Source organism: Gossypium raimondii, chromosome 5 (assembly GCF_025698545.1).
Source record: "Gossypium raimondii isolate GPD5lz chromosome 5, ASM2569854v1, whole genome shotgun sequence".
Taxonomy (NCBI): Eukaryota; Viridiplantae; Streptophyta; class Magnoliopsida; order Malvales; family Malvaceae; genus Gossypium; species Gossypium raimondii.
Genome location: NC_068569.1, coordinates 45045434 through 45059695, shown reverse-complemented (window position 1 = coordinate 45059695; position 14262 = coordinate 45045434). Strand labels below are relative to the sequence as shown.

Below are 14262 nucleotides of genomic sequence, written 5' to 3'. Positions count from 1 at the left end.
ATATAAGTCGAAACACATTGAATGGCTAGTAATATTAAAAGACAAAGTATTCAAAATTTCTGTTATATAATTTTATCAATTGTAATGATTTTGTAATTTCTATTATCCTAAGCCAAACGTCTAAATTTGAGCATGCCTATGTAATCAAGTAGCACCTCGACATGGCATAGTGTACAGGAATACTGTTCAAAAAGAAAGTGTCACACTCTTGTTCGATATAACCTTTTTATCCGTATCCCAACATTATATACTCCAAACATATGCAAAAGTGAAAAAGAAAAAGAGAAGATATATTAGTGTCATACATACCTGAATGTATCTGCAGTCACTAACCTACTAGAAAACTAGGATATAGACAAATAACGTATTTTAAGTTATTGACATACGGTCAATTATGTTTAAAAGGGTATTGACTTTAAACATCAAAGATAACGTGTGATAAGACGAAGCAAGACCTACCTGACCCTAATTATTTGCTGTCGCTACTACCACCATACTGTGTAGAATTTCCATTCCAGAATGGATTTCTATCAGTGAAACTGTCATCGTCTTCATCACGTTTTAGAGTGTGAATATTGCTGCCATGTTGAGTGGTCACAGGTCGTCTGTTCCTGCCACCGTCACTGGCCGTTGAAGTGCTTCTATTTCTTCCACCCAAGTTATTCTGCACTGTAGGATTTGGACCTATAATTGCAACCAAGCCAGATGAATGAGAAATGACCAATTTCCGAGTATGGCCCTAACGATTAACAGACTATGATACCCCACCTCTTCCCCAAGACAAAATGCCCGCATACATGAAAAACTAAACAAATAAGATTGTTACAAAAATGCAGGCTAACCCCCTTCAACAACATCTCTCTTAGAATTCACCAAGAAGATCCAAATTTTGGGCCATCAATGACCGGGACAGAGTTGTTTTGAATCTTTTTTTTTTTCTTGAGTACCTGTTTTGGTGCATATTCAGATATGGGTACGAGGATACGACCCTCTAAGGATCCTCCACATACATGAAAATGTTACCCATGTCCGACACATATCCATATCCAACCAAATGCGACGGAGATGCAATTACTAAAGATGTGAAAAATAGAACATCTAGGAATTGCATTCTTGTTAGATAAGATGGCAACTACCTTTTTGAGACTAGGATTCTCAAAATCCCAGTTAATACATTTATATACGAATAGACTTAAAATAAGGAAAATCGAATAATTTTCAATTATATCACCTTCAATTATACGTGGCATTCTATATCCTAATCCTCATAAGTAAATCCAGCTTATATACAGGCTTGCTCCCTTCATGTACACCACATGCAGTATATTTATGTGACTATGTATAACGGAACAGACATGTATACTTAGCCTAAATTAGCTTAGAAGATTAAATAGGCCATGGAATAAACATTTTAACTCATGGCCTTCAGCCTAGCAGAACAAAGAAATTAACCTCAACAGCAGAGTGACTCACTGTATTCCCAGATGCTACTTTGAGATTCCTGTCCAGTAGTTGAAGAGCTGGCACCACCACCGAGATAAGCAAAAGGATTTACATAAGACAAAAAGCTTTTGATGTATGAAAAATATCCCCCACTGCTTCCTGCAGAATCTTCTATAGGTGTCAAATTTCTATTGTCATCAGATGGTCTTTGCCCTTGGAAACCAGCGGTTCTCCGACGTGGAACTACTATCAATGCTTGTCTGTTAAACAGACCCAAGTCCAATAAAGATTTAATCAGATCTGCAGGCAAGAAGAGAGCAATAGTGGTGAATGGCAGACATTTCAAAAGCATGTTCCGTCACATAAGTATATTTTAAAGACATGGAACAATCTTCATATGCGAAGGCAATGCAATGTTACAACTTTAAGAACATCTTGGCCAAGTTCCAACACATCTTCAATGCAAAGAAATTAGCAAACGTATATTATCTACAAGTAACCACCAAAACGAGATCACAGAACAGTGTTCACATGAAGAAAAAAGGGATCATCCCTTGTAGTATTAAAAGAATGACCTTCAAATGCCAAAAAGAATTACATTCAATCTGTAATAAAGCACCTGAACAGAGTTACAGAGCATCCAACATCCAGTAATCTGGCCAGATATTCAACATTACTAATTTGCAACATTCTTCTTGATACCAGCTTGGGATGGGCAAAGTTCAGCTAAAGTAATGCAATATCTGAACTGAGAAAAAACTAAATAAGCCACATTGATTTTAAAGATGTAAAATGCACAGTCATACCTTGATCACCAAATAACCTGCGAGGATAAGGAATGGCAAGATCATAGGAGCCCATGCCATTTGATTGGTTTCTATCCACATAGTCTTTAATCATACTCAGTGTGTATGTCACAGGAAACTTCTCCTGTAGGCTACTACTGTCAGGTAATCGGATATTTAAATGAACATCAGTTGGTATGTTTGCAGTTGTAGTATTTTCTAATGCACCATCTACTTTATCCTTCACATGTTGCATGTCTTTCTCTGCTTCTGCAGCACTCACTGGCATACTTCCAGCAGGACAACTTGGCTGATGATCAGTGCCCTTTACTGGGATGAGACAATCATCTTCAGGATGAGAGGATGCATGAACTGCTAGACTTGAAGTAACAGAACTAACAACTGTCCTCATTTCTTCATTGGTAATATCACATTGTTCATCCACAATGTTAGCTAAGTTGTCAGTGCTAAATGATTCTGAACTACCATTTTCAACCAATTCAGGATTTTTCTCCTGCAACATCAGCATAGAAAAAAATCTTATATAAAGCAAAGTTTTTAAACTTCCAAAGGACTTCCCCTTCTACCTGGTGATGACAGCACATGCCTCTTAATTTTGCACCACACCCTGTATTGAAGTCTAAGTGTCCTCCTTCACCGAAACTCCCAATTATAACACAAAAATTAGAAAGCACTTACAAAAAACAGCCAGCGTTCAAAATTACCTTAACTGTTTGCTCACAATCTCTGTTTTCCTCCATCACCACAGACATAACAGATGGGTTAGACTCCAAGGTCTGGACAACATTGGCCATTGTGGTTGATGGAACAGAAGCACTTGAAGAACTTCCTTGTTCAGACTGGCTAACAGTAGATGACCCAGAACTAGATGATTCATATTTCTTTGAAGCAAGTGCAGCACTAAGGACAGCTGCCGTTGTTTCCTGCAGTTTTGATAAGAAACTAAGAATGCTAAGAAATCCAAAATGAAAACCTGAATGTGGTAAATGTTTTTTTAGCATTTTTCACTAACTGGGGAATAGTCCTAAACTCAATCATCACCAGCAAACCTGGATATGAAGACTCAACCATGCCTTCTCTAAACTGGATGCCAAAACTTCAGCACTAATACTCCCTTCTGGAAGAGTTCCACAAAAGAAAATAATTGATTATTTAGAACACCTTTCCATACATATTACATGGTTCCTCAAAATTAGAGGAAAAAACGGATTTACATAAGAAAATTTCATACCACTTTGCCAAACTTGTACACCATTATATCCAATTGCCGTTATACATGGGACAGATTTCTGCGGGTCTGTATAATGTTGATGCAAGGATTTTTTTCTCCCATTAAAACTGGTAACAGATACGTACAATAGGAGTCAAGAAATATCAGCTGAAACATGTCTGAATCAGCTGCACATTATAAGTAGCCATTGAAATGGTAGACATGGCTGATTTAATCCAACCATTGCTTGGCAGATTAAAAAATGAGAGGAAAAAAAATGAAAAGTACATTGTTTTATAATTATACTCGTTGCGAGTTAAAGATAGAAAAATAAAATAAAATAAAATAATTAAACATTTAGTAAATACACATATTAACTCATACCACTCTCATTTTCTTTCATCTTTTTGGTCCAATTTGAAGTGATTTGTGTTTGTTAATAGATGTGGAAAATAATATTCTGCCTTATTTTTTCCTCACACTCCTATTTCTGAGCAAGACATGCCAAAAGTTCATATTCTTTCCATTTTTCCACCCTCTTCTATCCATCCTTACACTTTTCCATCCTACCAAGCATGCCCTTAAGAGTAACTATAAGCAAATGATATAATTAACAATCGAGGATTAGGATACATATGGCAGAAAAATTTGCAGCATCGGTGCTTCCACCACAGATATGCAATAGAACGCAATACTTTGACAGTGACTCTTTTAACTGAATCCACCATGATAAGATATAGAGCACAAATATAAGAAAAAAAGTTAATTTAAGACGAAAAGCCTTAAAATCAACAATTAAGAAAAAAAAAATACTTTTAAGTCAGTCCAGGTAGAATCCTCCATGTTTTTCGACTCAGAATCTTCACCTTAAATCCCAATAAGCATAAAAAACTAGTAATCAGTATCACAATAAAACAAAAAAAAGAACAGTCTTTTTCGATCAAAATACTACATTAAAAAAAAAACTTGTAAAAACAGATCAAATAAAGAAGAAGAGGCTACCTGAAATGTAGACCACGAAAAGCTTCTTCTGGATTTTAGCTTCAAGAATTGCTTCAGGTATTGAACCTTTGAATGTAAGAGATGAGAAAGATTCGGACCTTTCCATCTGTTATGAAACAATTAGATTTCAAAAACTTAAGATTTGCAATTACGTATCTCTTTCGTTATCGAAATAGATTGTCTCAAATATTCCAGTATACATTTCTATGTGCACTCGTAAATATATATTGAACAATCCGTAATTTCTAAAAACCCTAAAATAACAACAAACTGAGAGTACAAAACCCCTAAATTAATTAGAACGTTTGAAAATATGATGAATGATTAAATCAAATTAGATTAGATTAAAATTAAATTAAAAGAAACAGAAACAGAAAAGATTTCGGCATACCTTGGACTTTTAGAAAGAATCTTAATCAATAAAGATATGTGATAAGAAGGAGCTCTGAAGAGTTTGAAGAGCGAATCTATGAAGGATGGACGCGTCATCTCTTTAATCTCGCCACGTATACTTTACAAAATTACTATTTTTGTTTTTTTTTTTTGGTTAATTCGAATATCTTTTTTTTTTTCGTCACTAGAGTTGGTAGCCGTTAAAAAAAATCAACCAATGGGATTGCCTCACCTCTTCATCCATTAAAATATAATTAAAAAATAATTTTATATTAATATTAAAAAAAACTAAAAAATATTACCCCTCCCCACCATCCCTCTCCCTCTCCCTCTCCCTCTCCCTCTCCCCGTCCCATTGTTTGAGAGATGGTGAAGAATTCTTTGTCAGCATTTTCTTAATCATGAAGGGCGTGCAGCAGCCGCTAATGAAAAGCACTAACTAATTTTCTTTGATGCTAATCCCAACGTGACGATAACGTAATGCAATTGTTTATCTCAAGAATGATGCACTAATTTGATTAGTCATAAAATTTATCAACGATCATAGCATTTAGTCATTCCAGATACTAACCTGCAAAGTATATATAATAATGAAAAAGGAGGAGAAGGCGAAGAACGGTGGCGGAAAGGGACAGTGGGAGGAAGGGACAAGTGAGGGAGGGTATTTTTTATTTTTAATATTAATATAATCATTTTTATTTAATATAAAAAAATTAAATTATATTTTAATGGGATGGTGATATGGCGTAATCTCTTTTGGTTGGAACTTTTTTTTTAAAAGGACAAGGATTAACTTCAATAACAAAATCAAAGTTTAGGTACTCAAATCAACCAAAAAATAGTTTAGGTAGTTAACTCAGACAAAGTCAATACTAGAGGTGTTCATGGGTCGGGCCGGGTTCGGGCAGGGCCCATAAAAAATTCCGGCCCGCATACTAGGTCTAGGCCCAGCCCGGCCCGAAATATGGGCCTAAAATTTTGTCCGAGCCCTACTGAAAAATTCTTAGGCAGAGCCCTGCCCTACTGCTTTTTAAAAATAAACACCAATTTTTAAAAAATTTTAAAAGTATTTTAAAATATTTTAAAAATATTTTAAAAATATTTTAAAATTTAAAAAATATAAAAAATATTTTTTATTATATATTCGGGCCGGGCCAAAAAGTCGTGCCTGAGGCCCGGCCCGTTTTTTAAACTAGCCTCATTTTTTTGCCCAAACCCATATTTCGAGCCTATATTTTTACCCGAACTCTCCCATATTTCGGGCGGGCCGTCGGGCCGGGCCGCCCGGCCCATGAACACCTCTAGTCAATACTTTAAGGGTATTCTATTCAATTAAGTTTTTTCTTAAAATGAAAATTGAAAAATAAAAGTAAAAAACATAAGGCTTAAACAATAAAATTATACTTAAATTATACTCATTTTTTCAAATTGATACTTAAACTTTTTTATGTCACAAGTTATACCTAAACTATACTCAGTTACCCAAAATGGTTCCTAAACTACACTCGTAAAAAATCTCTAAGCCAACCATTTTGTTACATGTGGTAATTTTTAAATAAAAACTCCAAAAAAGGTTAAATATTATTTCCTTAAGTAAAACCTTATAAACATATTCATCTCTTTTGTTCTTTACCCAATAATTCTAATGACAGAAAATTCAAGAACTCGTCGAAAATCTCATCCAAACCCAGTTTTCGGTAACAAAATCTAGATTCTAACGAGCTTCATTTCCTTTTTAAATCTCGATTCTAATTCCTTTCTCACCCCCAATTCAAAATCTATGCATTATTTTTCTTAAAAATAACATTTTTCATTCTTTTCTATGTACTTTAAATAAAATAGTTAATATTGGGTGAACTTCTATAATAGAAAAAAAAACAGATAAATCATGAAATTCAAATACAAAGAAGAAACTAAGTAAAAGAAAATGGTAAGAGGATTGTGATTTGCCACAATTCGTTGTGGCAAACTAAAGTCTTTTCAGCACCTAATGAGTTTGTTTTCAAGCCATTTCATGTTATTTCGTTACGTTTTCTATTTTCAATAGCTTAGATTTAATTTTAGTAAAATAAGTGTTTTTACGCATATTTTGGTAATGTAAATGAGTTTTCGGGCCAATACGGGCCTAGGGAATGACTGATGAGTCACTTTACTGTGCAGGAAACCATTTTCAGGCTAAGGAACACCAAAGACGACACCAGCATGCAGTGTTGCAACACCTCATTTCGAAGCTAAATATGTACCCTGCGAAGTTCAGTTTCGCGATATCGGTGCAACAGAGTGCAATTTAGGGCCAGGGGTGTTTCCATCCGCACAATGAAATTTTATCAGTTTTAATGCTTGTAGTTGACCTAATTAGGGTAGCTAATATTTTAGATTGAGCCAAGGAAGTTGTTTAGAGAGTAGTTTTTCATATTTTAAATTTAGTTTTCAATTTTTTTCTTTAGTTTTATTTTTTTATGTTTGCTTAATCGGGAAATCCTATTCCGAAGTTAGATGATCGCGAGCGGAGATTGTTCAGGAGTATTCTCTATCTCTTATTTTATTCTTTTACTTATATTTCTTTCTTTAACTTTATTAATTGAATATTTATGTAAATATTAGAATAATTTGTGCTTTATACATATTTTGCATAATTTGATTGTTTCGTTAATTCATTGATTAAGTAAATAATAACCAAAAATTAAGTATTTATTCGAGAGTACTTAATATACTAGGAAATGACGCCCCTAGCAGAAGATCTGGATAGGTGAGATTGATAAGGTATCATGTTAAATAGAACCCATACCAAGCGGTGAAACCAAGAGGGTATTCGTATGCCTAGGTGAGTCCAAGAGGGTATCTTAGGTGGTAATTGGAACACCCCATACCTGACCCAATCGCTAGATCCAGACTATAAGGTGCTACATTTCAATAACTAACTAATTAACCCGTACCTTATGGAAATATGTTGCTAGTTGGAAATCATATAATATTAACTCTTAAAATATAAATTTAACTAAGAACATTTCGCATGCCAAATAAAATCAATCTAATAGACTTTATAACATAGATGAATTAGTTGTTAAACTTAAGTAATTTACTACAAGGTTAAGACCCATAGAAAAACACTTTCAACAGTCATTCCACAACAATGAATTAATTACTTAACTTGAAATTTAAAATTCTACTTTAAATTTTATTTACAACTCGACTCGGACCCTGAGACTCCGCATTTGGGTTGCCCCACTCTATATGCATCACTACAACCACAAACTAAGCTGCCTGAGCTTGGTGAATTCTGGCCTGGTCTCTCATTGATTCCTTGAATCAACCACCAAACCTACAATTCATAATGAACACTCTGGTAAGTTCAATTGGCCCTAATGAGTGGTCCATACCTGGCATCAAAATAACACTATTGAACTGAAATTTGGACATTCAGAAACCACATGACTTTGCTAGTGCAAAACACATACGTCAATATTGATGGCGTCATCTTGATTGCATAATGTTCCATTGATGAAACTTTAACAATGTACAATAAGGGATAGACAGATTGAGATGTTGATATGTTAGCAAGTAATTTTTGCCAATCCTTTCTTCAATGGTTTTCCTTGTGGACCCTTTCGTAGTGACTTCTTTACAAGATACTTTCTGCGGATTTTCACTTACGTACCTAAGAAAGATACTCATGCATCTTTCTTGCGACAAATTTACAATGAAGGATAGATCATGATGAATACCTTCCACTATGAGCCATTATTTGTGCTTACTCTAACGGACTCTATTAGTTGGATCCTTACTTTCGGCCACATAGTCAGATAATAATGTTTCGTACAGTAATCTCAGACAAAGTACTTAACTACATAAGTAGCTCATCCATTTAGAAAGTCTAGGAGAATACCCTTGTATCGTCCCCAAATAAAACCCAATGGACTGTCATATATAATATAACTTCATCATAGTTTACTCATACATTTGGTTTGAACGTAGAATGTGTTATTAACATGAGGGCTCACTCTTGGTGGACTTATAACACTGGATTCGAATCCCCAAATGAGCTGTGAAATGGGCCTGCTCATATAAACTGTGGAGAATCCACAACAATGTAGGACCTCAGCCATCGGTAGGGCATTCAAGACCAGTACCCGAAACTTGAAATCCCTAATGACATGTTATTTGTATCCTAATAATTCTTAAGGTTCAAACGGGATTCGTTATACGTCAATTCATCATAGCATTGATACAAATATATTCAGATTCATTTATATTAAAAAAATATAGCAATTAGTCAATTTAACTAACATTATAACGATCATAGTTCATACGAACTTACCTCGATAACTAGGGTTGTAGAAGTATAGCCGAACCCTAATCCGAAGCTTTAACTTTTCCTTGATTTAAGTCTGATTGTGGTTTATCTTAATCTAAATAAATAATTTCATTCAATTAAGTACTTCTAGAATTCAATTTAATCCATAATTCATATTTATGCAAAATTACGAATTTACCCTCAACATTTTTAACTTTTCACAATTTAGTCATTAAGCTCATAACTTAAATATAACTCATTTTAGCCTAAATCCAACTTAACCAATGTTACAAGGGACCTTGAAACAATCCATAATTACTAAAATTCACAAAAAAACCTATGTATTTATACTTTTAATAATTTAATCCCTATTTCTAAAATTCAACAAAATCACTTAATGAACATGTTTATTTTACAACAAAGATTAATAATCTATCAACTAACATCAAAACACATTCAAAAAAATCCATGGAAAGTCCCTCAACCTTTAAAAGTTTCATAAAATAGACCCCATACTAGCTAGATTAAGCTAAAGCAAGCTCAAAAATATAAAAATCATTAAAAAAAAGAGGGACACAAAATCATACCATGCAATGTATTAAGCCCTAGCCAAACTTCAAGCTTCTCCTTTCATGGATATTTGTTTTGTATTTATTTAACTAATTACTAATTTACCCTTACTAATTTAACTTAAAACTAACATAATCATGTCTAAATTTGTCCACTTCTAACATATATGGTATATTTACCATTTAAGTCCATTAAATTTCCTTTCCATAACCATTTAGCCCTTTTAACTAATAAAATTCAACTTTTGTACCTTTTTCAATTTAGTCCTTTTAAACTAATTAACCATTTAACCGTCAAAATTTCTTAACGAAACTTTAATACGACCCTAATATAATCTGGTAGACATTAAATAAATATTAAAATAATAACTCACTCGTCAAAATTGTGGTCCCAAAACCACCATTTCATACACCACTAAAAATGGATTGTTACACAAAGTGTCCCCCACAAGAAGAAGTATGGCAATCGCTAAGAATATCCCCCATTTCCTTTTCTGTAACATATCTCCAAATGATCTGGTCAGCACACTCTTGAAAGGCATAGGTTTCCTTCCAAATATAATCCCTAGCATCATGAACAATCTTTTTCTTGTGCTGACTAGATGCTCCTGCAGGGAAAACTCCTCGCACTAAATATTAACGATATCCACATACGAAGGCATGGATTTAGTTTTGTCATTCACATGATAATTGCCCTACCATAGGCATCACAAGGAATGTTATACACATAAGTTACTTACCTAGATTTATTCACATAATTGACGGATGCTTACTCTTTCATATCAGATAATCATAGGCAGGCTTTCAATTTAACTTCTTACTCAAACAATACCTTTCTCATGTAGGATTTTTGCATTACTTCTTATACACACTTACTAGTTGTTTTAGATATCTTCTTCATATGTATTTTAATTGAACAGTCCACATGCAAGAGCCAAAATAGAGACTTACTTGATACTCATCAAAACTACAGCTTAGAGTTCCAAAACTCAAACATCCCTCTCAAACCAGCAGTAGCAACTGCTTAAAGAATATGGAATCACCATTAAAACTCATATATAGACAAATGACTAGCATCTCAATTACAAACAACCCCCATGCAAGGTCTCTTATTCACAACTCACTACTCAAATGCTTCTTACTATCTTATTTCTTTCAAAAACTTAACATGTAACGGCCCTTTTTTCAGTGAAATAGGAACAGTAGTTTCGGGACCACAAATTTGAGTCCGTAAGAAAAGATTATTTTAAAAATTATTTTATGGTCTACCGTATGATAGGAATATTGTATAAAAATTTTGTTAAGAAAATTTTACCAATTATATGTTTAATCAGATGGAAAGGACCAAATTGCATAAAATGTAAAAGTTGAATTCTAGTAGCTAAAAGGATCAAATAGTCATGGAATTCAAAATTGGAGGTCCTTATATGGAAAATAGATCATTAAGAGGGGTTAGTAGATAAGTATGATGATTCATCCATGTAAAATTAAGAAAAGAAAAGGATAAAATTGGAAACATGAAAAATAAAGATGATAAATAATAAAATAAAACAAAATATCATCATTTATCATCTTTCCTAAAATAAAAATACATTGAAACCCTAGCTAAGAGAAGAGAACTCAAGCAAGCTTACTTGGCTTAATTGGGTAAGTAATCTTGTCCTGTTTTTAGTAATTTTTATGTTTTCGAGATCGTAATAGCTTAATTTAGCTATCTTGGAGATTAATTTGCTAAGTTACCAAAGTACTAAGGTTTTTCCATGGATGAGTATGTATGAATTATGAAATTTATGGTAGAAAATGAAAGGTTGTTGATAGATAAACAACTTTTTTTAAAGTGAATTTTGATGAAATTATGATTTAGAGACTAAATTGAAAAGATGAAAATTCATGGAAAAATTCTAAATTTTATGAAATACATGGGCTGCTATTGTTATATGTAAAAATTAGCTAGGCTTGGAATAAGGATTAAATTGCATGAATTTCATTTTCTGAGCCTAAGGACGAAATTGTAATTAATCAAAAGTATAGGGGCAAAATGGTAATTTTTCTAAAAAGTGAATTGGATTGAATTGAATACGAATTGTATTAAATTGATGTTAAATTCATCCGTATAGATCTAGATAACTCAAATACGAAGTTAGATCAAGGAAAAAAAGTGTCAGATTAGTAGAATTTGCATACACAAACACTTGTCGAGGTAAGTTCATATAACTAAATTGTGTATATTTATATGTTTGCATTGAATGTTATACACCTAAAATCACATAGAAATTTGATATTTGATAAGCTCATCCTTGTTTTTTGATATTCATATGAATTACATGACTAACATGTTTCTTGAGATTATATATGTTTTGGCAAATTGCCAAATTTCTTTGGATGAATTTTGCATGCTTACTTTAAATGTAAATGAATGGTAAGTTAATTTCCCGTTATACGAACTTACTAAGCATAATATGCTTACCTTGTATTATTTTTCTTGTTTTATAGTAATTCGGAAGCTCGAAGTGGTTGGAAGCTGGTCGGAACATCATCACATTATCCTTCGGCTCATTTCGGTATATGTAAAGAATTAAATTTTGGTATAAAGGCATGTATAGGTTCAATTGGGCCATTGATGGAAAATATGTGTTTTGGTTATAAATAGCCATTGGAACGGCTTGAGTTGGCATACTTTTGTTATGTATATATATCTATGGCTTCTTCAATTGGGCCATCAATGGAAAATATGTGTTTTGGTTATAAAATGGCCTTATTTCGTCCATACAGGCAGAGACACGGGCATGTGTCTCAGCCGTGTGTGACACGCGGTCTAGCACATGGGCGTGTGTCCCCTGCATTATTAAAATTCAAAACAGAATGCTCAATATTTTTCACACGGCCTAGCACACGGGCGTGTGGCTTGGCCGTGTGACCAAAGTCAGAATGCTCCCAAATTTGGACACGGGATAAGACACGGCCGTGTGCCCTATTTTGAATGCCCACACGACCTGAGAGACAGGCGTGTCTCTTGGCCATGTGAGCCACATGGCCTGACCACACGGGTGTGTGTCCCCTGCACATTGGAAAATTTTTGAGATTTTACGAAAACTTCTCTGAATATTCGGTTTAGTCCCGACTAGGTTCTTATGCATGTTGAGTCTCAAGGGCTCATATAAGGGACTTTATGAACAATTTATGACATGAATGTTAAATAATATGAAATATCTGTATTTGATCTATATATTTCGGTAATACTCCGTAACCCTATTCCGGCGAAGGATATGGGTTAGAGGTGTTACATAACATGTAGAGCTATCAAACTTAGTAGGAGGTGGATCATCCACTCATTCCATCAAAACTTTTAGCTTCCAATTTAATAAAGAAGAAGAAAAGGTATAAGTTTGAAAAGAAGAACCAGAGAGTGGTATTGAAGAAAGAAAAACCATCCAAACGAATCTTTCTCACAATTTATATATATTCAATTTTCCCTTTATTAAAACTTGACAAGTGTCGATTGTATCCTGAATTTGTCCTCATATTTGGCCTACAAAACCCGAGGGAAATATAAATGAGGATCATGTACAAATATTACTTGACCAGATAATTCAGTTGGCTCCTAACCAGCTCACATTACAAAACCCAACTAACAAAGTGCTCAGGCAAACTGGGCATACTATGCATACGACGATAACTCTTACCAGGCTTACTCTTCGCTTGTCCTAATATTTTCTTAAATAGTTGAATAACCTAAGTTAAACTGTTTAATTATTTCTATGGTGGATACTCTATACGCCAATCATCTGTTCACCAAAAACTTATAAATTGGCGGATCAATCACCTAAGTGCGCCAAAACAAATAACAGTCACCACTATATGTATTTCTCTAAGATATGTCAAATTTGGGATGTGACAAAAGGTTTGTTTGATGTGAACTTCGCTCAACGTATAATCATTTGTGGAGGTGGTATAACGCAAGTTGAATCATTTTAGGGCTTTTTTTTTATCAATTTGAGACAAGCCAAAAGTAGGGTTGATCCAAAATCGTAACTATTGAGAATAGATTAAATTTTGATTCATGTAATACTTAAATATAATATATTCAATTTTATTCATAAATTTAAAACTAAAATTTTTGAACCAAATCGAAGGTAATTTTCTTTTGATAAATTTTAAAAAAATATCAATTTCTAAATTAATGGAAAAAAAGTTAAAATTATTAGACAAAAGGAAACTTTTAAAATTTTTAAAAACTTTAGAAAAACCAACCATCAATAAGATGAAATTTAATTTATGTCACGTTGAATTTTATTTAAGTTTGATTTTGAAAATAAAAATATTGCATATAAACTACCAATTTTCTCTAGAACTAAACCATTCCAAAATGTAGTTCTTTCTAGCTTAGTCACCACTGATGAGATTCTTTGCCAGGAACCATTGATGGGTTGATGAGCAAATTTGGATCCAAACGGCATTTGAGAAACAAAGCTATGTATCATGTCTTCTCCAATGATATTTGGATGAAAACACACACCATATCTACCATTTTTATAATATTTAAAT

At 33.5% G+C, this 14262-nt stretch overlaps 1 protein-coding gene across 2 annotated transcripts; it reads right to left on the bottom strand.

Moving 5' to 3' along the window:
• Nucleotides 1–269: 269 nt before the first annotated feature.
• On the bottom strand, nucleotides 270–4995 carry LOC105766194 (plant UBX domain-containing protein 11). 2 transcript variants are annotated; one of them, XM_012585561.2, is made up of 10 exons: nucleotides 4853–4993; nucleotides 4462–4567; nucleotides 4273–4325; nucleotides 4093–4174; nucleotides 3481–3546; nucleotides 3299–3366; nucleotides 2954–3172; nucleotides 2250–2742; nucleotides 1474–1743; nucleotides 270–684 (listed from the first exon to the last, which is right to left on the bottom strand). In XM_012585561.2, the coding sequence occupies exons 2-10, from the start codon at nucleotides 4565–4567 to the stop codon at nucleotides 470–472; spliced, it is 1572 nt and encodes a 523-aa protein (XP_012441015.1). In that variant the 5' UTR covers nucleotides 4853–4993; the 3' UTR covers nucleotides 270–469. The 2 variants fall into 2 exon arrangements, with proteins under 2 accessions (XP_012441015.1, XP_052487784.1); XM_052631824.1 differs by having other exon boundaries at nucleotides 652–684; nucleotides 1453–1743; nucleotides 4853–4995.
• Between the last annotated feature and the right edge of the window lie 9267 nt (nucleotides 4996–14262).

Bases quoted from the DNA above. Each gene is read 5' to 3' on its own strand.
- LOC105766194 (XM_012585561.2), bottom strand. From the start codon at position 4,567: ATGGAAAGGTCCGAATCTTTCTCATCTCTTACATTCAAAGGTTCAATA. The intron at 1,744-2,249 runs GTATGACTGTGC...TCTTGCCTGCAG, and splicing joins CAGGTTATTTGGTGATCAAG to ATCTGATTAAATCTTTATTG. The intron at 685-1,473 runs GTGAGTCACTCT...TTGCAATTATAG, and splicing joins AAGTAGCATCTGGGAATACA to GTCCAAATCCTACAGTGCAG.